General features: G+C 38.7%; 1 protein-coding gene across 2 annotated transcripts; it reads left to right on the plus strand.

Annotated features, from left to right (window-relative positions):
- Positions 1–2,678: 2,678 nt before the first annotated feature.
- Positions 2,679–22,707, plus strand: LOC122169108 (solute carrier organic anion transporter family member 1C1-like). Of its 2 annotated transcripts, XM_042834936.1 has the most exons (15): positions 2,679–2,825; positions 6,161–6,315; positions 8,566–8,707; positions 8,794–8,926; positions 11,698–11,813; positions 12,530–12,676; positions 12,793–12,891; positions 13,454–13,699; positions 14,550–14,714; positions 15,268–15,463; positions 16,401–16,563; positions 17,512–17,696; positions 18,847–18,911; positions 20,793–20,910; positions 21,467–22,707. In XM_042834936.1, exons 2-15 carry the CDS (start codon positions 6,184–6,186, stop codon positions 21,681–21,683), a joined length of 2,124 nt encoding a protein of 707 aa, XP_042690870.1. In that variant the 5' UTR covers positions 2,679–2,825; positions 6,161–6,183; the 3' UTR covers positions 21,684–22,707. The 2 variants fall into 2 exon arrangements, with proteins under 2 accessions (XP_042690870.1, XP_042690871.1); XM_042834937.1 differs by lacking the exons at positions 2,679–2,825; positions 6,161–6,315 and adding an exon at positions 9,811–9,903 and having other exon boundaries at positions 8,616–8,926.
- The last annotated feature ends 345 nt before the right edge of the window (positions 22,708–23,052 follow it).

A 23,052-nucleotide genomic window follows, 5' to 3' on the forward strand; every position in this document is an offset into this window, starting at 1 on the left:
ACAGCAGTTGCCATAGGTCTTTTAATGAAAATCAATAGACCAGGGCCAAGATGCCTGCATTGTGAATAGAAAAAGTCAATCCTGCTATACATAAATGGAGTTAAATATGATTAGTGGCTGGTCAAAAGTGGTGTTCTCCATGCTGATTGGTGGATCAAGTGCACTTTCAGTAAGTTTGCAGATGACACCAAGTCAGGCGAGAATGCTGATCTGCTTGAAGGTTGGAAGACTGGATCAAAGGGCTGGGTTCAATCACACGGCATTCAATGAGGCTAAATGTTGGGTGCTGCACTCTGGTCATAACAACTCCATGCAGCAGTGTAGAGTTGGACAAGAGAGGCTAGAAAGTTGCCTGTCAGACAAGGATCTGGGAATGCTGGATGACAGCACAGAGCATGATCCAGCAGCATAACCAAGAAGACCAAAGGCTTCCTTGACTGCATCAGAAATGGTGTGGCCAGCAGGACAATGGCAGTATGTGTACTGGGCAGTGGTGAGACTACACCTCAAGTACTGGCCTCCATTTTGTGTCACTTACTAATAGAAAGATTCTGAGTCAAGGAAACTGACAGAAGGACTGGGAAAAGACGTGATGAGTGACTGAGGGAACTGGAGTTGTTCAATCTGGAGAATAGTAGCTGAGGGAAGACCTCATCTCTCTATACAACTACTTGAAAGGAGGCTGCAGTGTGGAGGGTGTCAGTCTTTTCACTTAGGTGAGAAGTGGTAGGACATAGGAAATGGCCTCAGGTTGTGCCAGGGAAAGTTTAGACTGGATATCAGGAAGAATTTCTTCATGGAGAAGATGGAGGCATTACATCAGGTTGCACAAGGGAAGTGGTGGAGTCGCCATCCCTAGTGGTATTTAAGAGATATATGGATGTGGCATTTGACTACAATTAAAAGAAATCCATAAAATACCAAGGGAGATTTATGGAAGATTATGGACCAAGTTATCCTTGAAGCCACTGATAGGCAAACAGTGGAGTGGCAACAGAACAGCGATTGGATAGGAAAAAGATACACAAGGGAGTATGCTGGGAATATACAAGTCAACTAGACAAAAAGAAGCTTTGCAGAAAAGAACCTTTGTGTCCTAGTGGATAGTGAGTTAAAAATGAGACAGCAGTGCACCTTTGAGCCTACAGGACTAACTGTGTATTAGGTTGTGGCTACAAAAGATACAAAATACTGAAAAAGTGATTATTTCTGCCTGTTCATCATTTGTTGAACTGCATTTGGAATATTGTATTTTATTTGAGTCTATCCAAAACAAGAAAGACATTGGCAAACTGAGCCAAGGGTTTGGATGATGCATTTGATTACTTTCTTTAGCTACCCAATAGGAGCTCATGCAGAAAACAATTCCAAGGTCTCTCTTGCACAATAAGGTGAGAGGCAATAGACACAAGTTGCAACAAAGGAGATTTTGATTATGTATACATATACATACATATATACAGATGAGAGAGGTCAAACATTGAACCAGGTGCCAAGGCATGCTATGGAACATCCATCCAAATCTTGACTTGACAAGACCTGACCAATCTTACAAAGCTTTGAAGTTATTCCTACTTTTAGCCCAGAGAATTGAAGCAGGTGAGCTCCAGAGATTTGTTCCAATCTAAATCGTACTTTAAGACATTTTTCTAAGATGAAATTTTTTTTTGAAAGCATCCCAAACTTTGATAAAGACGACAATTAAGGCTCATTAATTTTAGTGTTCTTAGTTAAGTGTAAGTCTGCCTTTTGAGTTTTCTAAATATATAATGTATGACATTCCAGCTTAGACTACCATTTCCTTAATATTGTTGTCTCTTATTCTAGAAATGGAAAGGAAACTGTAACCAAGTGTCAGAAATAAAAGCAAAGGGCAGTGCAGTATAACTCTGATAACAGTACTGAAGGCTATCCAAAGGTCAGCATTATTAAGTAGTCTACAGTTGTCCGTGGCGAGTAAAAGAACGGGCGAGATTATTGTCATGGCAGTGCAGAGTACAAAAGCTGCAAGGAATGGCATGTTTTGGTGTAACGTCTAGGCAGATAGTAGTCATTGTTCACATGCTGTGAAGTGGACTTCTCTTTTAACTATAATTACTCTTAGGGATAAATTGCAATCCACAAATAACAGCATGATCAAATAAAATACTTTCAGGAACCCGGTACGGGATTCCTTGAACTAGAGCTGTAAGCAGGCAAAGGGCTGATCCAAAGTACACATAGCTCCAGTACACTTTCAGGTTGGCTTTGCCTGTGTTGTCAGTAGCACTGAAGATGTAAATCTGAACATTCTTCAAAGCACTACTGTTTCTTGAACACCCAGTTTGTTCAATACACCTAATTCATGATATTTTCTCCTTCTGTACATCCTTGGCCAGCTCTATCAGTCTTAAATGAATGGACATCAGCCACAGACTAGGGAAATAAAACATCTTATTCAAATACATTTTAGCTATTAGTAATCAGGAACACCTCTGAAGTCAGGATGCCCCATTTTTAAACATCAGTGAGGCATGAATGACTTGAATTTATGAACTGAATAAGCTTGGGAAACCAGGTATTTCACAAAAGGGTGCACAAATAGAACACACTTGCACATTTTCTTCCCAATTAATTTTTGACCACTGTAGATAAACATGTATTTTGGGACCTTTAGCAGAGGGCAGAACTGGGAGGAGACAAGATATGCTTAGACCATAGTTTGTGTTAGAAGTTAATGATTCCTCTACCAAGTACCAACACAGCCCTGCTTAAGGAGAGAATATTCTTGCTTTTGAGCATTTGTGTGGTAATATAACTTCTCTTTTTGTGGATACAGCACCTAGGTAGGAACCGCTTTAATATTCTTTTTGTTTGTTTTAACCTCAAAATGTCCTTTAGTGTTTGTAGCTAATGAACATTACCTGTGTGGTTCTGTCTGTTTCCTTTGAACAGCTACACTGCTAACATTCATGTTGTAAATATTAACATTTTTAGTGATGATGTTAGAGTTTCTATGTGTCTTTCTGAAAAATAAACCTCATATATCATGAACAATGCAAGCAGCTTTAGGTCTGCATGCCACTATGATGTTCATTTGTCGTACTACCTTGACTTGGAAGGTATTATTATGAAACCGTAATGTTTTATGAATCATCAAGGTGATTGGATTAGCACTGCAGCTAGTGTAAATCAATACACTTCCATAAGCTATTTGATGAAATCTTGATTGTATTATTTTTAATATTGTTTGACTGATCTTTCCCTTCTGCAAATGCAAAGTCTCAAGCTAGTACTACAGCAGAATGGCTTGTGCAAGTGAAGTTTAATAGTTTTAGAGAAGTCGTATAACTGAATGAATATATTTGATGCTGAAGGCTTCATACTTATCCTCTGCTTGTAACCAGCTCCTTTATTAATTAAAGATGGGGGGGAAAAAAAAGCACTAGGTAAATCAAGAACACGAACTTCATCAATACTTGAAACTGTTAGGCTCAACAGCTAATTTATGTTGATATCAATAACAAATTAATCTTTTACGTATGTTTTTTTTCTTATCTTCTTGTGGCATGGCATTTTCCCAGCCCTACTCTTTCCATGTAGGTCAAGGTCAACTGAGGACAGCAGGAGATGTTGCCAGCATCTCCAACTGCTGATTTTTGCACACAGCTCACTCTGACATTTCTCCAGCACAAACTGTGCCATCTTTTTACTTCCTTCCCATGCTCCCGCTCTTCTCCAGCAAAAGCAGCACCTTTTCCAGCACTATCTTTGCAAAGTAGTGATGAGCCATTCTCCACTGATGGGAGCTGGTCATCCTTGTTCTTGCCTGAGAGACCTTCCCTAGATCTCTAGAGGAACTAGCAACCATCACCGAGCTGTCTTTGTACTTTTCTGTGTGCATCAGGCAGCTTTTGCAACCAGAAGCTGAATTTTACTTTATTTTTCTTTTCTTTATCATACTTGATATTGCCTAATACTCTAACATTTACATGTGGTTGCCTTTTTTTAAACTATTTACCTCTACATTTTTAACCCTCCCTTTGAGATTTACTGCTTTTACTTCAGTCTGTCCTCCATTCCCATTCCTTCATAACCTCTCACTGAAACATGTACCAGAATGGGCTGATAATGTCTGGATATACTCAGTTATATTTCTAGATATCTAGTTGCCTTTGTCTTTTCTCTATTTTATCTCATATTTCTACCCTCATGTTTCTCCATCTTCAGTCCTTCTCTCTTCATATACAGATTCTAAATTCTGTTGAACCTTCAATCTCTCTAAAAAATCCTACTTCCATAGCCTGTTACCATCAATGATTTTTTCCAGCATCTTACTGTAGTCCTTTGCCTGCCTTTATGAGAGAGAGAAGCTAATATCTTCACATTACACAGAAACAGCTGCATTTCAGAGGACAAGGTGCTCATAAGTATTTGCCTACACCTCAAGCTCTAAGAATTTTATTTCACAGTCATTTCTGCTGGTAGCTGTGCAGGCATGAGGAGACCCTTTCCTCTGCTTCTTGGTCCTGTCTTTCTGAGGAGCCAAGGAGCAGGGTAAGTTTTGAGGTTTATTAGTGGACCTGTGTTCTGACCCAGACTTACAGCACAGCCACAGAAGCAGAGGTATTTGCACGAGTCAAGAGTGTGGGATGCAGTGGGAAAGGAAAGGTGTTGTTTATGTCAGCGTTAGTACCTAAGGATATGCTCATAAACTTAAGCGAAGAAAACTCTTTGTGTGTACTTGTTTTAAATTTCCTTACATCTTAACCCTGCTCCATTTAAATGGAAGGAAATATTCTTCATCATCAAACATTAGAAAAACACTTACCCTTTAAATGCTCTGGAAAGTTTTGCTCTGCTGTGCAGACTGTAGCAGAGCAATTTGCAAATGCAGATGGACATTTTCCAGCACCGAAAAAGTTCATCCAACTCTTTTTCAGCTCCATTCAACCATAGAAAACCTCTCTTTGTATGAGTTTCCTTCCCTCTCTATCATTCTCACTCTTTTCTGAAATGAGGAGAGTACTGTGAAAGGTGAAATAAACCAGATCCAGTTAGCTATGATTTGGGGTCATTATTGCCAATACTCTTATCTCCTCTGAGTGTCAAAATCTGCAGATCTGAAGAAGGCTCTCTTTCAAGCATTTCCTTTTTTTCCCACGAGGCTCTTCAGTGTCATCTGGATCTTTCTTCAGAAATCTTTTCTGTTTGTGGTTGGAGATGCACAAACGGGCAAGTGCTTTCCTTCTTTAAATAATTTTGCAAATAGATATGTAGAGCTCCCTTATAGCATTTCACTGAAGCATTCTCTATTTGCTTACATCTCTCAAATATTAAAAAAAAATAAAATAAAATAAAATAAAAAAGAGGAGAGAGAATGGTGAAGTATGTAGTATTCATTGCAATAAAACAAAATTCAACTTAATTGTGCAACAGATCTTTCAACATTAAACAAAACATAATAATTCACAGGAGAAAATAATTTGTCCTCTTTGAGTATAAGGTGTGCTCTTCCCAGTGGAACTGGTGCAGTTCTCCTGAATTCCTGATTTGCAAAGGATTTGAAGCATCAGTGAATATAGCTAGAACCCTGCAGAAAGAAGGGGACTAAGGACACCCTGTATAATGTTGCAAGAAGTAAAAACATACAAACTCCCTAAACGAGGTCAGATGGATAAAGTAACCAATTCTTTGTTGCCAGAAATTGTTGCCAGCAAATTGGTGCAAAGGGGCTGGTTGAATGTCAGAGTGTTATTACACAAGACTTCCCAAAATACTGATTAAGTCTTAAGCAACGTGGCCCACAGTGCAGAGCTTCCCTGGTACTCCCTGTGTTTTGGTACTGATGTCATACTGACCCCTCTAGTTTACTTCTTCTCTTACTCCTTCGCAGAAATAGTCATTTTAGTGTTAAAAGTCACTTTAGACATAGAAAACCCCCATGTTGGTGAGGGCTGTGTGAAGAAATATTTCATCTAAAAAAAAAATATAAGATATCCAAACAAAATAATTCAGAATTCAAATACCTAAGCCATTAAACCAAAATATTTCCAATGGAAAATTCAGTTTCATCATCTCAGTGCTTTCCCATGACTACTGTTTCATTGGAGATATTCTCAGACAACTCTATTTTGGCATGTGTATTTTTATATCTGTTATCATTTTCTCTTGGGTTCAGATCACTCAGCAGAGAAGTCAACCATGACAGCAGAAACTGAATCCAGCAATGTCACTGACTCAAGCCAGGAAGCAGAACCTTCCCAGCTTTTGGACAATGAAACAAGTGAAAATCTAGCAGTCAAAAAGAAGGCCTCCTGTTGCACAGGCTTGAAGGTTTGGTGCTTACTAATATCACTACGAATTACCACTGTTGTATGTTAAGGAATGCTGTTCAAGGTCTGACATTATGGAGTACCTCCTTTTTCCCAGTATCACTTCTGGATCTGAATACACACCAGGAGCACAGGGGAGGGCTGGTTCTTATCTCTATCCTAACAAAAATAAGTGCAGACCTAACATATTTACTCTCAAGTTATTCACAGTTAGGTCCTCATTTTTGTTACTGAACAGAGGTAGCAGTCTCAAATGGAGGACATGAGGCATCCTAAAATTGGTGGTTATTATACACTGATGTCTGGAGCTTGCTGTCAACACTCATTTTTAGGGCCGAAATGGAGTGCACAGGAAGAATAGATTGAACAGAGCTAGTGAACCAAAGAGAATTTTGCTTTCATGTTAAAGCCTTTAGTATTTATTGCTTCTGGCTGAGGTGTGAATATTACCTGGGCAAGTTTTCTTGTGATACCAATGTGTTTAGATTTATACTTTGACTAGTTCTTCAGCCAGCTTTATCTCAGATTAAATTCTGCAGACTCTGTGGAGCTATAACACATTCATCTCTATAAAAAGTTCTGTAAAATGAAAGATTAATGAAAGAAAATAGGCAGTTGCAAGCTTTTTATACATCTGGAGTGATTTGGATGGATTATCAGGTGAAGTTTCTTATATTTTTTATTTTATCTGACTCAGAGATACCACTCATATACACCACAGATATAGAATCTGAGCTCTCTGGAAGACTCACAGGACAGACTTCACTATTATATGCACAGGCAATGCTGCAAGCCTGTGGATCTACGTCTGTATGTTCCTGTGAATGACTTTATGGCAATTAGCCTTCAGTGAACACAATCTTTTGGTGGTACAAGACAAACTGTTCTTCAACCTCTTCTTCTTGTCAAATATTTTATGCTTACATGGGGACTGCACTTTCAAACTTTTAATATCTAGGTCATTGTTTGTGTGTTCATGCTAATCAGCAGTTCGTGATTTTAGCCAAAACATCCAGGAGAGCACTGCTTTCAGTGCAAGGCAAAAAAGGTGATTCTTGCAGACCTTTTTCTTTTGCCAGTTGAGCTCAGGAGATCTAAAATACCAGGACAAAGTCTGTGCTTGTGAGATTTTATCTTCATTCCTAGACCAAAAGACAATAAATACACCTATTTTCAAACATGCCATTGACTGCATTTCTTACATTGGATAGAACTGCAAAGTCTAAGCCTATATTTACTTTTGTTTACTTTACTTGTGTTGTATTGGAACTTTTACCCACTGAGCAGTAAGTCTATTTGTTTTTAGATTATGTTGAAATAGTTGGACAATCTTTAAACAAACTTAGTTTAACTTCTTATCAAATACATTTTAATTTGCAAAAGTCAAATTGTGTGTTAGTGGAAGCAACTATAAAAATTAAAAAGAATGTCAAGCTTTTTGTTGTCAGACATTTGATTACAAGTGACACAGACAAAATGCACACATCTCAATTCATTTTAGACAGTGATGAACAAATCAGCCTGTGCTATTTCCAGAGACGTCACAGAATCTTGTGCAAAGACTTTATTTTGGTTTCATGGCTACCTATATGTTTGAGTTAGAAACAGTTATGAACTGGCATAAACTAAGTGTCATGAGACCCAAACAGAAAACAATTGGAGCTGAGATTAATTATGATAAATATGATAATTATGAAAAAAAAAATAGTAGGTGAGACTAGTTTCATTAAATCAGTCTTGATGATGTGCATATGCGACAAAATCTACATTTCCGCAGCATCCAGAAATCTCACTATTTTTACTGTCCAACATGGGCCTCAGCTGTAACCACAGGATGTCAGCAAGGCAAGCAGTCCCCAGTTTTTTGACTGCCAAATTTAAACTCTACAGCCCTCAGGATTTCTGCTTTGGGCCATCTCTGGCTTACAACACAGGTCAGATCAGGCTTTCTGGTCACTAAGATGGCTGTTGCAATCCTGAATTTACATTCAGTGTAAAGCAAGTGGGAGCTTTCAGTGCAACACCTAGCATCAGCCCTTTCCAGCAGGGAAAAGCTGAGTGGTGAGTAAACATCAGTGGCACCACTCTCATAACCAGAGTACAGAAAATTCAAACGCAGTGTTGTCAGTGTAATTTGAGTAACAAGCATACACCATGATGATTGCTCCACATAGTTTCAAAAATATTTTGATTTCTATGTGACATCTTCCCTTGCCTCTACCTCCAATTTTCTATCTCAATCTTCCCTCAGGTGTTTCTTGCTGCTTTATCATTCAGCTACTTCAGTAAAGCTTTGTCTGGTACAATTATGAAAAGTTCCATCACACAAATTGAACGAAGATTTGACCTTCCATCCTCTACTGTTGGTTTCATCGACGGAAGCTTCGAGATGGGTAATATTACTCCATAATATGCAGAAAACTGTTCAGAGAAATATGAGACAAGGCATCTAGTATTAATTTTGTTCATTATTTTCCAGGTAATTTGCTGGTGATTGCATTTGTAAGCTACTTTGGAGCTAAACTTCATAGGCCCAAAGTAATTGCTGCTGGATGCTTTATTATGGCTTTGGGAAGTGTTTTAACAGCAATGCCTCATTTCTTCATGGGATAGTAAGTACAGATCAAGACTGATTAGAGTAACATAGCATTGGACTTGAGGGAACTAGAGACTTGTGTAAGATGGTGTATTTGTGAAACAGATTGCGCTCTACAGAAGCAGCTTTCAGCTTCAGAGCCAGCAGATGTCCTGGTGCTCATAGAAATGGTCCTGGCTCATTTTCTGTCCCAAATCACAGAATCACAGAGTCATAGGTCTTGCAAGGGACCTCTTGCAAGGGAGATCATTTAGTCCAATCTCCTGCTGAAGCAGATCCTTTTGAGTAGGTTGCACAGGAAGGTGTCTGGGCTGGTTCTGAATATCTCCAGAGAAAGAGACTCCACAGCCTCTCTGGACAGCCTGTTTCAGTGCTCTGTCTCCTTAAAGTTAAGAAGTTTTTCCTCTTGTTCAGATTGAACCTTCTGTCTTCTGGCTTGTGCCTTGTTCTGCCAGTCAGCACCAACAAAAAGAGCGTGGTCCCATCCTCTTCACACTCATCATTCAGTGTTGACAAGATCCCCCCTTAGTCTTCTCCAGTCTGAACAGTCTCAGGTTTCTCAGCCTTTCCTCAAAAGGAAGAAGCTCCAGGCCCCTCATCATTTTTGTAGCCCTCCACTGGACTCTCTCTAAAGATTCCCTATCTTTTTTGAAATGAGTTTCCCAGAACTGGACACAGTTCTCCTCACCTGGCCTCACCAAGGCAGAGTATAGGTGGAAAATTACCTGCCTTGACACTCTTTTTAATGCATCCCAGGATACCACTGGTCTTCTTGACCACAAAGGTGCAGTGCTGGCTCATGATTAACCTATTGTCGTGCAGGACACACTTTCTTTTCAGAACTCTTCTCCAGCAGGTCAGCCCCTAACCTGTACTGATGCATATGTTATTCCTTCCAAGGTGTAGGACCCTCCACTTGTCCTCGTTGAACCTAACCAGGTTCCTCTTCACTCAGCTCTCCAGCCTGTCCAGATCTTCCTGAATGGCCTTCAGGTGTGTCAGCCATTTTTCCCCACTCCATATCATCAGCAAACGGTGGGCTCTGTATCTTCATCTAGGTCACTGATGAAGATAATGAACAGGGCCACACCCAGTACCAACTCCTATGTAACATCACTAATTACAGGCCTCCAACTAGATGCTGCACCACTGATCACAACTCTCTGAGCCCTGACTGTTGGCCAGTCCTCAGGCTACCTCACTGTCTACTCTTCTTAAGCTTCATTACTAGGAAGCTGAGGGTGACAAAAGCTTTTCTGAAGTCATTGTAGACAACATATACTGCCCAACCACTCATGGCTATCTGATCAATCATGCATGCTGTCTCCTTTTGATAATTTCCTTTTCTTCCATGTGCTCAAAGATGAATTTCAGAATAAGCTTTTATGTCACTTCCTCAGGGACAGAGATTGACTGGCCAGTGGTTTCCTTGCTCCTCCTTCTTGACCTTTCTAAAGACTGGAGTGACACTAGATTTCCTCCAGTGCTCAAGCACCTCTCCCATTCTCCATGACATTTCATAGATGATAGAGAGCAGTTTGGCAGTCACATCTGTCAGCTCCCTCAGTACTCATAGGTACACCATTGGGTCCCATGGATTTGTGTGCATTAAGTTTACTAGAGGATCTCTGACCAGATCCTCCTTGAGCAAGGGGACGTCTTCCTTTCACCAGACTCTCCTAATTCCAAAGTCTGGGATTTCTGAGGGGCAGCCTTACCAGTAAAGACTGATGCCAAAAAGGCAAGGCATTCAGTAACTCCATCTTCTCAGTGTCTCCCATTATCAGTGCACCCATCTCATTTAGCAGTGGGCCCACATTTTCCCTAGTCTTCCTTTTGCTTGTGATACAATTAAAGAAGTCCTTCCTGTATTCCTTGACCTCCCTCACCAGATTTAATTTCTAGTGGGCCTTTCTTGTTGCATCCTTGCATGTCCATGTTCATGTCTGCTAAAAATAATGTCTCTTCATCTTCTCTAGGTTCAGAGGAACTTAAATAATATATATTTTTATGATGGTAGATCTTGCACTAGCATCAGATTTGTATTTTCCACTGCTTAAGTGAAGCTGAGCAATTAGCTTATCTGCACTGGGAAACTCATAAATTGTCTCATGGATCACAGCCTGAACTTTTGTGAGGAAACTATTCTGCACTTTTTCCTATGATGAATACTCTTTGTTTCAACATGAAAAATAAGCCTTCCTAATCAAATAGAGCCAGCCTAGTTCCTAGAAGCAGACTATGTGCTTTACTATGTTGTTCTGCAGAAGCTCATTGTACATGCTCCTCAGCAAGGCTGATATCTGCCTTCCTTGCTTCTTCCCTATCCTCACAGAAATTTTTATCCAAGATAGAAAGGGAGATTTGGACTCCAGAGATTGTTCTTTTTCTCCCTGATAATATGGTCAGCATAGGGATCTAACTTGGACCAGACCCTAAATGTTGACAGCACATATTCAGTCCTGCCTGAATTACTTTCAGAAGTAATTTCCAGCTTAAAATGTTAAATCTTCCAGATGAGTATTTCTAACTTTTATTTGCTGTTCCCTTCTGATATTACATATTTTTATTACAACAATTTATTACAAAAATATAATGTAATTGTATTTATTACATATTTTTAAAATATACTTAAGTAAACTTTCTTCTTACTCCTTCAGTAGCATTTTGGATTGATACATAAACAAAAATACCTTTAAGGAAATAGCATTCAAGCGATTCCTTGCCTACTATACTAGCATTTCTATACTGAGCCTTGCTTCTAAAGCTACTGTTAAATGTTTTCAGTTATAAGTATGAAACAGCATCAGACACAAGATCTTCAGCCAACTCAACCTCAAGCATAAACCCCTGCTCTCCACATCAAGATTTCAATAAAACCTTTTTGGACACATCCCAGTCTGGTAAGGAACTGTACGTGTAAATATAAATATAGGAGTTAGTTTTTGCTTTGGTTAAATGTGGAGTAAATAATTGTCCAGTGCAAGATGCGCAGTTAGGTTTCTAACTTCAATCTCTACCTTCCTGAGAACATTACAAATACTTCAGTGCATTTTGTGCATTTTGTCTGGAGAAGAAACATCCAGAAAATACTAGGACCCAGATCAGAGTTTTCCTATGTTCACATTCCAATTTTCTATAAAATGACCCTAACTCTGAAAGAGATGCTGAGTCTGTTTGCAAAGAGATTTCTGAAGGGTTTCAGTTACTGAGGTTTGGAGGAAGAGATGGCAAGAGAGAAAGAGAAGTTGTACAGTCAACTGGAAGTAAGTTGAGATTTCTCTGATCTTACTTACAACATGGAATACAGATGTTATATGAGTTGCTTTGCATGGGAAATGGGTAAAGAGAGAGTTAAACTGTACATACCAACCATCTCAAACTTTTTTATTTTATCTTCCAGATAACATACTAATGATAATATCAGTCTGCCTTTTTTTTTTTTTTTTTTTTTCCACATGGACTTTTTTTTCTGATGGGTGATACTTACCTGTACCTTTAGGAATCAAATACTGTTCAAACCTTAAATACTAACCATGTGCTGAACTTCCTGTGATTTGTCACTATATTTCCCCTTAAACTATTCTATAATGAAAATCTAACATCTCATTATCTACAGCCTGTGAGAAAGAACCATCATCATATATGTGGATATATATCTTACTGGGAAACATGTTACGTGGAATTGGTGAGACTCCAATAACACCACTGGGCATCTCTTATCTTGACGATTTTGCTAAAGAAGAGAATGTTCCTGTATATGTAGGTAACGTCAACATAAAATAAACAGGGAGATTCTTGATATAAGAGGTTGATTATCCTCTGCAGGAGAAAACATTCACCCATTAAAATGTACTATCATCTGCTTCATTATATTTTCAGCATGTTTGCACACAATAGGCATGTTTGGCCCAATGTTTGGTTTCCTGCTGGGCTCCTTATGTGCCAGACTCTACGTGGATGTTGGATTTGTGGATTTAGGTAAGCAAAATAGGCAAAGTGAAAGTTAAATACTAATTGTATAAACTTAATTCAATTTAATTTACCTTAATTATATCATTTTTATTAATTGTATTTTGTACTTTGTTATAATTTTATTAAATTATTGGAAGCTTTTGGGGGTGAAGGCTGAATTAGACAAGGAACATTTTAGAACCTTCTAGGTTTCAAGGATTAAAATACATTGTTAATCTTAGAATTTAGTAACAAGAATGCTGAGAGACTAAAGAATTTTTTCTAAGTTAAGTTGCAATCTTAATGAGAAGATTCTGCTAGCACGTTAATTTTACAGTTTTTGTTGATCATAAAATCATAGACTGACTTGGATTGGAAGGGACCTTAAAATCACGTATTTCCAACCAGATGATCCCTCCCACAGCAGAGGATATGAGTTTTGATGCCTTCATTGCATAAAAGTTCTCTTATTTGGTGTTCATCGTTACTGCTGAAATTCAACCACTGTACAAATATAGGTATTTTAGCAAATTAAGTGTGGTAAGTTTCATCTTCTCAATTAACTCGGTTCTGTTTCATTTGATTATAGGAAAAATTGCTATCACTCCACAAGACTCTCGCTGGGTGGGTGCATGGTGGCTTGGTTTTTTAATAGGTGGAGTGATCAGTTTCCTAGCCGCTATTCCATTTTGCTTCCTGCCAAAGAGTCTGGAAAAGCCTGTGAAAGCCAATAAGGATAAAATTTCACCTGGTCTCCTGGAAAATATGGAAGCCACGAGGAAGACAATTCCTCCTGCAAAATCTAAGCCAATGAAGTGGTCAACAATGCTGAAAGGCAAGTGTTTTGTGTGTCAGGTAATTATGGAAAGCAAATTACAGTAAAAATGTGATACTTCTGCAGAATATTTTACCTCCCCTACACTTACATGAGTAAACGTACACTTACGTACAATTAAATGAGTAAATGAGTTAGCTATCCCCAGGAAAGGAGTTATCCAATAAGTATTATGAGAAGTCAAAGAGCTTCTTCAAGACTGTGGGGCATTTATGATTACCTGTATGGCACCTACTTCAGAAATTCTGCAATAGGAATTGTAGTACAGGAAACATCATTTCTGAATCAAGACCTAAAGAAAATATTAGAAGTTTCCTTTTACATTCTGGAAAACCAAATCATTTTTCTGGTCATCACAGAGCTTGTGAAGATTCTGAAGATCATTGCTGCCTGAGGAAAACACAGCAGGCTTGAATTCTGATTGTGCAGACCTTATATTAGGAAAGGGGAGGAAAGGTGAAGGGATGAGATGCTTTCTATCATCAAAAATTCCTCCTAAGTTCAGATCCCAATGGAAGATGTGCTTCCCTACAAAAGCACCAGTCACTTAGCCTTGCAACTTGTAAGCTGAAAGTAGCCTTTGCTGCATGGAGCCCTTTCGTCTTCACATGCACAGAACTCAGGCCTTAACCTGCAATTCACTCTTCTGTTAAAGTTCTCTCCTCCTACCTTAACATCTAGAGTTTTCCAATAGCCTGGTTTTGCTTTCAGGTACTCACTAGCAAATGAAGATCAGTATAATTTGCCCTTGGACAGTTAAAAGAAGGATTTTGCCCTAAATTTCATGGATTACTCATCTGTAATAATTTTACATAGCTTTAAAGCCAACTCATTTATCTCTTTCTTTCAGATTTCTATACCTCTCTGAAAAACTTATTGACTAATCGAATGTACGTTACATTTTTGTGTTGCTCACTGTTACAATTCACTAGCTTTATCGGCTTCTTGACTTACAAGCCAAAGTACATGGAACAGCAGTATGGACAGTCTGCATCTAAATCTAACTTTCTAATAGGTGAGTTATGCTGCAATGACAGTTTATTTTATAATGGTTGAACTGGGAGAAGTTCTGGCATCTTTTTCTGGGACTGATCTTTCCTGAACTTAATTATATGAAAGCAGCATATAAGCTAGTTTTAGAGTCTATGGGGACAGAATAAATAATTATATTCTATTATGTATGTTTAATTATGATTACAATACTACATTATGATATTTATATCATATAGTATTAATAGCATTATATTCTAGCAAGGGTACTCAAAATATGCAATTAATGGGGTCAGGGGAGTTTTAAATTCTCTAACATCTGATAGAGGGATACCTTGCTTGAAGAGAGGACAAATCACTGTCAGCTTGCTAGCCAGACATACAGTCTGTTTTGAGAACAGACTTCAAAATAGTATATGCAACCCAAAAATTAGGTTGGGTGGAAAGCCATCTGCAGTCATACAACATACCACTGCCAGGGACATCAACTAAAGAATGGAGTTTGACTCTTAAACCCAGTGTGACTAACTTATTTTAACCTCTTTTTTATTTTATTCCTCTTCAATAATCTCTTTCAGGATTGACAACTTTACCACCTGTTGGAATTGGAATTTTCCTGGGAGGATTAATAATGAAAAAGTATAAAATGAGCATCATTGGAGCAACCAAGTTTGCATTTATCGTGTCTTTTATTGCCTATTCCTTCACTCTCTTGCACTTTTTTGTTGGCTGTGAGAACCAGGTGGTAGCAGGAATTACAGCATCATATGATGGGTGAGTATAAAATGAAGAGAAGGTTTTTCTTTACGGCAGCAACAGTTCAAATACTGTACAAGAACATGAGATCTAAAAGACAAGCATGCTTTTGCAATGCTTAGAGGGAGCAAAAAATACCAAGCGTCATTGTCATAGTTCTGCTGATCACCAGCAGCACTGATAAAAGTTCAATCAGAATCACATTATCAAAATCACATCATTACTAATGCAGGAATTTTGGCTGCTGTGGGAGTGATACTTGTGTTTCACGCTGTGCCATCTCTACATCAGAAATAATTTTCTTGCAAAGTTTATTCAGACCCAGTAAAAAGATGAAGAATGTGTACATTGTACGTTGGTAGCACATCCTGCATGGATTTAGAAAGGCTGCAGCACATCAGACTCTCAGCCTGCTCTTAAACAAAATGAAGCTTCAGTCCCTATCGGAGACGTTCTCTCCTGTCAAGACAGAACAAATATTCAAAAGTTAAAAGCTATTGTTAGTTCCCTGAGCAAACAAAGATACCAGAACAGGAGCTGTGCATTAGGAGGTGGCTTTCCAAGGCACCCAGAAAAACACTTGCATTTGGATTGGCATATGCTCCCAGAAGTCTAGTTTCTATGGGTGCATTTTTGCCAACAGCTGAAGAAGTACCTGATAAGTCTCTAGGTACAGCCGACCTCTCAAACAGTTTCAGTTTTTTCTTTTCTTTATATGCCTGGGAGTTAAAATCAGTAGTAGCAAATTTTGTCCTAGCATTATTAATAATCTAGTGATCATTTTAATATCAGCATGAGTGAAATGAAATGTGAAGCAGAAAGATCAATATTTTAGATGTTCAAATATTGAAATGTAAGCCCTGGTCTTACGAGAACAAAGACACTGTCACACAGAAGGGACCACACTGATCTCAGTGCTGAATTAAAAGTTCTTACTCTTGTCTCAACTCCTAAGCAAACCCATTCCATATCATGAAAATGCCATATTTTCTGACTGCAATTCTGGCTGCAAATGTGCCACCAATGTGTGGGATCCTGTGTGTGGAAGCAATGGGCTGACATATGTTTCAGCATGTACAGCTGGATGCACGATTTCAGAGGGACATGGGAAGAACATGGTAAGAGCATGCTCAAGTTTCTGTAGCTTTTTAATAGCTTGCTTTCCATTTGCATCGGGGGGTTCAGTAATATAATGTGTTTAATGGAAAACAAAGTTACTGGGGAACTGCCACTAAGGTATTTATGCCATCTTGCTACAGAATTTTGTGGATTGAATGTAAGAGGGGGAAAATAACAGTTCAAAATGTTTACCTGCTTTCTGAAGTTTATTTGTGGTCTGCCTTTTATAAACCACGATTTGGTTGCTCTGAAGTTTTTAGTCAATAGTTGAAGGGTGCTAACATATCATAGCATCCTCCATGATGCACATCCTTAAAGTGATAGCAGTTTAGTAGGCATGTCTGAGGGTCTATGAGACTGAGACTGTGGTCCAGCATAAAAGTCTTTCTCTGTAGAGGTTGAGGTTCATGGCCTGCAGTTCCCCTTATATTAGTAGATCCTCTTGTCTTCAAGTCCTATAAAAGATATTGCTTTTATGCTATCTGTACACCTTCTGCTGCTCTAAGGCAGTCTGCATAAGCTGCATCTTGACAAGCTGCTGCTTTTAGGTAACTCTGGTGGATCAGCTTGTGGATCAGCTTTAGAAGAGGGGGACCTGGGATCCAGGTGCCTTCCACAGAAAAAGCCATTAACAGGCGAAGACAACTAGCAACAAAAGGCACACCCCCTGAACCTTGCTTTTCCCCTCTAGCAGCCCTCCAGAGACATAACGACAGGTTCAGAAGCTCTGCAGATATTCCATACATCTTCCAAAACTTGATGTTGTGTGCAGTGCTGGGAGCATACTAGAATATCCCTTCCTAATCTGAGTGCAGTTTGTAGTAAAGAAGCTGCTGCCCACTGCCTCAAGGAGAGGCAAACAAGAAAATAGGCTTCAGACTCTGTCTGAAGGCAGGATTCTTCAATGCCTGAAAAATGTCCTACCTAATCTGTTCTGTGTCTTCCAGGTCTTCCATAACTGCAGCTGTCTTGAAACCAGCAGTTCATGGTCAGGAAATAGCTCTGTCACCTTGGGGCAATGTCCAAAAAGTGATAGTTGTTCAAAGATGTTTATTTATTATACAGTAATACAAGTCATAAGTGGCTTTTGCTATGCACTGGGAGGCACTCCAGCATATTTGATTATGTACAGGTAAGTTAAACTGTGTAATGGTGGCTCAGGCTTTACAGTGAGGTGATCAAAGTCATATCTATTTTTTTTTCTCTTTTCTTTGAGAGAAGGCAACTCTCTTGCAGTATAACATGATTTATCTAATGTGTTTTGTCATTCTGCTTATATCTGCAGCTGTTAATATCAAACCTTGCTTGGCCACTGCCAATAAGTTGGTTCTAGTGTGTTGCTTCCAAATACTACATAATGTTTTTTCTCATTACTAGCTTTCCAGAGCACATCCTATTTCCCTGCTTGGATATTTTGTCCATGTGGATTTAAAATAGCATGCATTTGTCAAGATTTCTGGATGTGGAGTCATATGACATACTGGGCTCTTCAGATGTTAGGGTATTCAGAACCTCTGATGGTTCAGTTTGAGGCTCAGGTGCTCATGTCTGTTGAAGTATACCAGGTGCAGGCACACCAGGGTGTGCTTCAGAACAAAGTGTACAAATTAGAATATACTTTTCAGTAACCTAAAAAGAATTTTCAATCAGTGGCAAATATAGTGGAAGTCCTAAGGCCATTATGTCATCCTTAATGAACATGGAAAACAGAAAGTGAATTCACCTCTGTGAAACATTTTTCTGAGGGCTGACCATATTAATATTTGTAAGAAGATACTAGAGACTGGATATATAATAAGATCAGTGAACAGTCTGGATGTTTGAAATGTGGTTCTCCATGAGACAGATGGGCATTGCGTCGTTCAGGATGTGCTGTCATTTGTGTATAAAAAGGTGCTGCCTTAATGCTGCTGCTTGCAAAATTTTTGTCCTAGGACAATATGATATCTCCCATCAGGTAAAGAACATGTATGCCAGGGAACCAAGGCAGTTTAGAAATCTATTTCATTAACACTTGTTTAGACCATGACTATTCCTTTAAAAATTCTTACTTAACTATACTTAGTGAATGGACTTTCCAGGAGATATGTGATAGAAAACAATAGATTAATTCCCCATTTTCATGCCACTTTGTACCTTTTCAGCAGACATAGGAAGCACTCTCCTTCCAAAGCTTAGTTTTATGTCATTTTCTGAGTGTTTAGTTGGGTGAAATTAACAGCAATAGATATGTCTAAACGCTCGATAGGCAAATCCTTCTTACTCATTCATCTCTCTTTCAGATGCGTTCAGCCGGAGTTGAAATCTCTTGCAGTTGGTCTGCACACTCTTGTAATGAGAATGCTAGGTAAGAGACATGCTTCTGACTAACAAAGGTACCTGCTTGCTTGGCTTTAAATGACAAGAATGTAACAACCATCCGTAAAACAGACGTATACTTGAAATACCTGAAAATCCTGGGTTGTTTCTGGAGGCCCAAAATACAGTGTAGAGTTCACAGAGAAGTCAGCTAATGCAATTTTGAAAAGCTCTGACTTGTTGATTAAATGATGTTGCACTTTGGGAGCCTGGCATTTCAAAACAGGCAGAGTTACTGAGCAAAATTAAAATACTGTCTTGGATTTCTAAATAATTCTGTAAAGTCTCGAACTTATCGTTTGCCCGATGGCTGAGACACAGTGATGCAAGATCAAAAAGAAATGCTCTTCATTCAACACTAATACAACTCTGCTCATAGCAGATTGTTTTCTCCACATTGAAACTTTGCTTTCCTGAGATGATTAAATTTCATTTCCCTATAAGCACAAGGCAACGCTCTTCTCTTTTTCCTTTTTTACTTGAGGTTGTTAATGAGACTGTTGATTAAGGCGCCTAGATGTGCAAGAAAGCATCTCTGTGTTTTCTTTTGTTCTCTTTATCGACACAATAGGAAGAGTTTTTCATAAGTATAGAAAAATGTGTTGTGAAGAATCGAACTACATGGATTTGCTTTGATGCCTAAAAAATTGACAGCAACGTACAAATTTGGGCTGTAGTCTCTAGTCCTGATTGTGATGAGATCTTGGAGACAGCAAGGTCTACATACACTTTGTCCTTTTTTATTTTCCTTGTCAAACACTGTTTGGGAAGAATTTCTCCATTACTCAGGACTAGCAAAGCCAATGGGATTCTGGAAGCTTTTCTGGCCATGAGGAAAGAAAAACATCACAAGAAAAGAACCTCCCCCTTTCTATAAAGCTTTTTTTTTTTTTTCACCCGTTTGAGAGAGTGTGCTCCTTCTACTGTATGAAGGTGAAGAGCTGTAGTCACTGATTCATGAAAGCCAACATTTCTCTTCAGTGACTTGGAGATCAAATCTGGCATACTCCCCTCTTCATTCTCTAAGGAACATCCCCCAAACAGCATTTCTTCCATCATATCTTGGCCAGAGCTTAATGATCATAATTTACAGGCCTTTATAGGCAACTTACTGAGTTCACACTGTCACAAGAAACCTAGGGTACAACAGGCTGAGAACATACCTGTTCCTACAAAATAATTTCCTATGTAAGAATGCAAGAAACCCACGTAGAAGCAAAAGTAATGTGAAACATGGTACTATCTACACTGAAACCTGCATTCATCTGAACACCCACCTTTGATTCAGAAAGGGTAAGATTCTGTCTTGTGTCTACCATCTTTTCCAATAAAGCATAAGCTCTTATCTGTCCAAGTCATGCCAGGATTTTGGTTGTTCTACACTCATAAACATTTTTGAAAAGCATATTCAGTACCTCTAGTCATGTATACCTGGTGCTGCCCCTTCAGATGGAAGGCACTATCAGCTGCTATCTGACAGAGATGAAAAGCCAGCACAGTTAATTTAAGCTGTATGTGGAAATGTGACCTCTGCATCTGTTCAGTGCTGCAGTCCAGCTCTCTTCTGCATCATCTTAGTATGCAGTGGATGCCATGCTCAAGAAACCATTATGATGGAAGAAGCAGCATGCATGCTAGAAGCCCAGCCAAATCTCCACCATCAGACCACATTCCCTAGGCTGACAAACCCTATGGCACAAAGAGGGTGTCCCAGCTTACAGTTATTCTGATATAGGGAAGGTCCTCAAAGTCCAACTCACATACTGCTGCTATTGCAGCAAATGATTTGCTTCTAAGAAAATATAATGCTAACTTTAAAAAATGTCTTTTCCTGTGGTATCTTGAGACATTTTTGCTTATTCCCTTGCAGCTGGGATCCCTGCACCAGTTTATTTTGGGGCACTGATTGACAAAACATGCTTGAAATGGGCAAGCACGAGATGTGGGCAGCGAGGGGCTTGCAGGCTATATGACTCCAATGCATTCAGGTAAGGCAAAGTATAGCACCAGAAGTCCCAAGCATTTTGTCTATACAGACCCTCCTTGATTTGTCATATTGTAATATGTGAGGCCACTGATCAAACATAATGGTCTCAACTCAGATTTTGGTCATCCCAGAATTCCTGAAATTGAGAAATTTTAAGATAAAAAATCAAATTCTTGGCTCTTCACTCAGTTTTTACATTGTGCAAAAACCCTTCAATGTAAATGACAGGAACTTTTTAGAATGGAATATCTGTTCTAATATCCTTTGAGTCAAATTAAAAAAACCAAGGGTTGCATGATTTACCAGTGAAAGGGAAGGTAAACAAATTACCTCTGTAACAATGTTCATAAGCAAATAAAAATCTTTAAATTCTTTCACAGACGATTATAGTTGTCAAAATATCTACCCTGTGATACCATTCACAAAGAGTGAGTTTTAGAATTGCCTTCTCCTGAGCTTCTATCTGATTTTTATACCTCTGTGAGCCTTGAAAGTCTTTAAAAGTGATTTTCTTTGACTTGAAGAAAAGACACTGACTTTTATTCTCTATCTGACAGATATTTGTACCTTGGTTTGTCAGCGGTGTTGAGAGCTTCTTCCTACTTGTTTGCGATCCTTTTCTTTATATTGATAAAGAGAAACTTTCAAAATAAGAATGCCAAGCTTGCAGAAAATGGAGGAAGAGAAGATGTTCCTATGAATAAAGAAGATAACTGCAAAAACAGTGAACATTTGGCAAGTTCTTCTGAGGCAGAAAAGGAATCGCATACTTAGAATGCCATCTGGAACAGCGTAACATAAATCAGGACAGCTTCTTTTAAAAACAACTTTAATTATGTCGTGAATAACTAACTAATACCTTAGAAAGTTCAGAAAGGCAAAGGAATAGTAAACCTACGGTCAACAAAAAGGAAATCTTACAGTGAGGTATGACCTCACGTGTACTTGGCTACAAGTAACAGACCAAATAAATTACTTGAACCAAACCAAGTTCTCAAAAGGTAATGAAAAGTCTCCTGTGGTGTTCTCAGCAGAGTTAGTCAACAGTTTTTGAATGGGGTCAAAGATGAGTGCTGACAGAACAGCACTAGAGTCCCACCAAACGTGGGATTGATTCCACGTACAGATGCGCGGAGTGGTGCTGGAATGGCAAGCAGCAGTCTACAACAGCATTCTGATTTCATCAAGTTCAATTGGAATTCAAAAGAAAAACAAGACCCTTGAGCAAAATTCTTCCTTATCTGAGTCATTGCAACCCTTTGCCACTGCAAAACTGACAACAGCAGTATTTTTCCATTAAGCATTTTTCTCTTAGTTCAGCAGAAAAAAAATTATGCCATAGAGTAAATAATTATTTTTTTAAATCTCAGAAGTTGTGGCATTTTATTAAGAGCTTTTCTTTTTTGTTTTGTTTTTTAGTTGAGTATGAAACATAGGAACTATTTTGAATTTTTGTAGTTCTGTTGTTTTCTAAGCAAAACTCAACACGTGTTCGTGGCTTTATTGCTATGCAGCAATATGTCCAGCAGAGGACACTCAAACAATAACAGAACACCTCTGACTACTGCACAGGGTGTATCTGCCATGTTCAGGCTTTATCGTTTTGGGAGACGTTCATCAACAGGTAGGCAAAACATTCAGCTGTATTCTCATGCACCTTAAAACTTTTTTCAGACCAAGACTTTAGCTCCTCTTTTCAAAATCACTTTTGTATGTCTCTTGGTTTGAGTTCATTATATTTGCATCCCTCAGAGCTCGGCAATTGTTACTACTTCAAATAAAAAGATGCATGCTTGTGTACCGTGTCACAGCAGTAATTCAGTTCTCTGGATGATACTTTAAAACAGACTCTTAATGTTCAGTGGGTGATGGTTAATATACATGTTAGCTAAAAAAGGCATATTGAGTGAAATGCTGAGCTGTTCTATGTTGTCTGTCATGTAGCAGCTAAAGGGAAAAGAAAGGGACTTTTGTTTATAAATTTCAGTGATACTTCATGGAGGCGATGATTCGCTGTCTAGCAGAACTGATGTAACTCTTCATTTGGTCAAATTGCATTTGCAGATGTTTAATGCATCCAGGTCACAAGAATGACTCACACCAAGTCACAAGAATGACTTGTGGGACCCAGATGAGCAAACCA

The sequence above is a fragment of the Centrocercus urophasianus genome, unplaced genomic scaffold (genome assembly GCF_019232065.1).
Source record: "Centrocercus urophasianus isolate 14NV4802_14NV808 unplaced genomic scaffold, USGS_Curo_1.0 seq_5, whole genome shotgun sequence".
Taxonomy (NCBI): Eukaryota; Metazoa; Chordata; class Aves; order Galliformes; family Phasianidae; genus Centrocercus; species Centrocercus urophasianus.

What these genes read in the sequence shown, in the direction of transcription:
- LOC122169108 (XM_042834936.1), top strand. Translation starts at nt 6,184, where the DNA reads ATGACAGCAGAAACTGAATCCAGCAATGTCACTGACTCAAGCCAGGAA. An exon ending in GTGGTCAACAATGCTGAAAG is followed by an intron (nt 13,700 to 14,549) that starts GCAAGTGTTTTG and finishes TCTTTCTTTCAG; the next exon opens with ATTTCTATACCTCTCTGAAA. An exon ending in TCTTGTAATGAGAATGCTAG is followed by an intron (nt 18,912 to 20,792) that starts GTAAGAGACATG and finishes ATTCCCTTGCAG; the next exon opens with CTGGGATCCCTGCACCAGTT.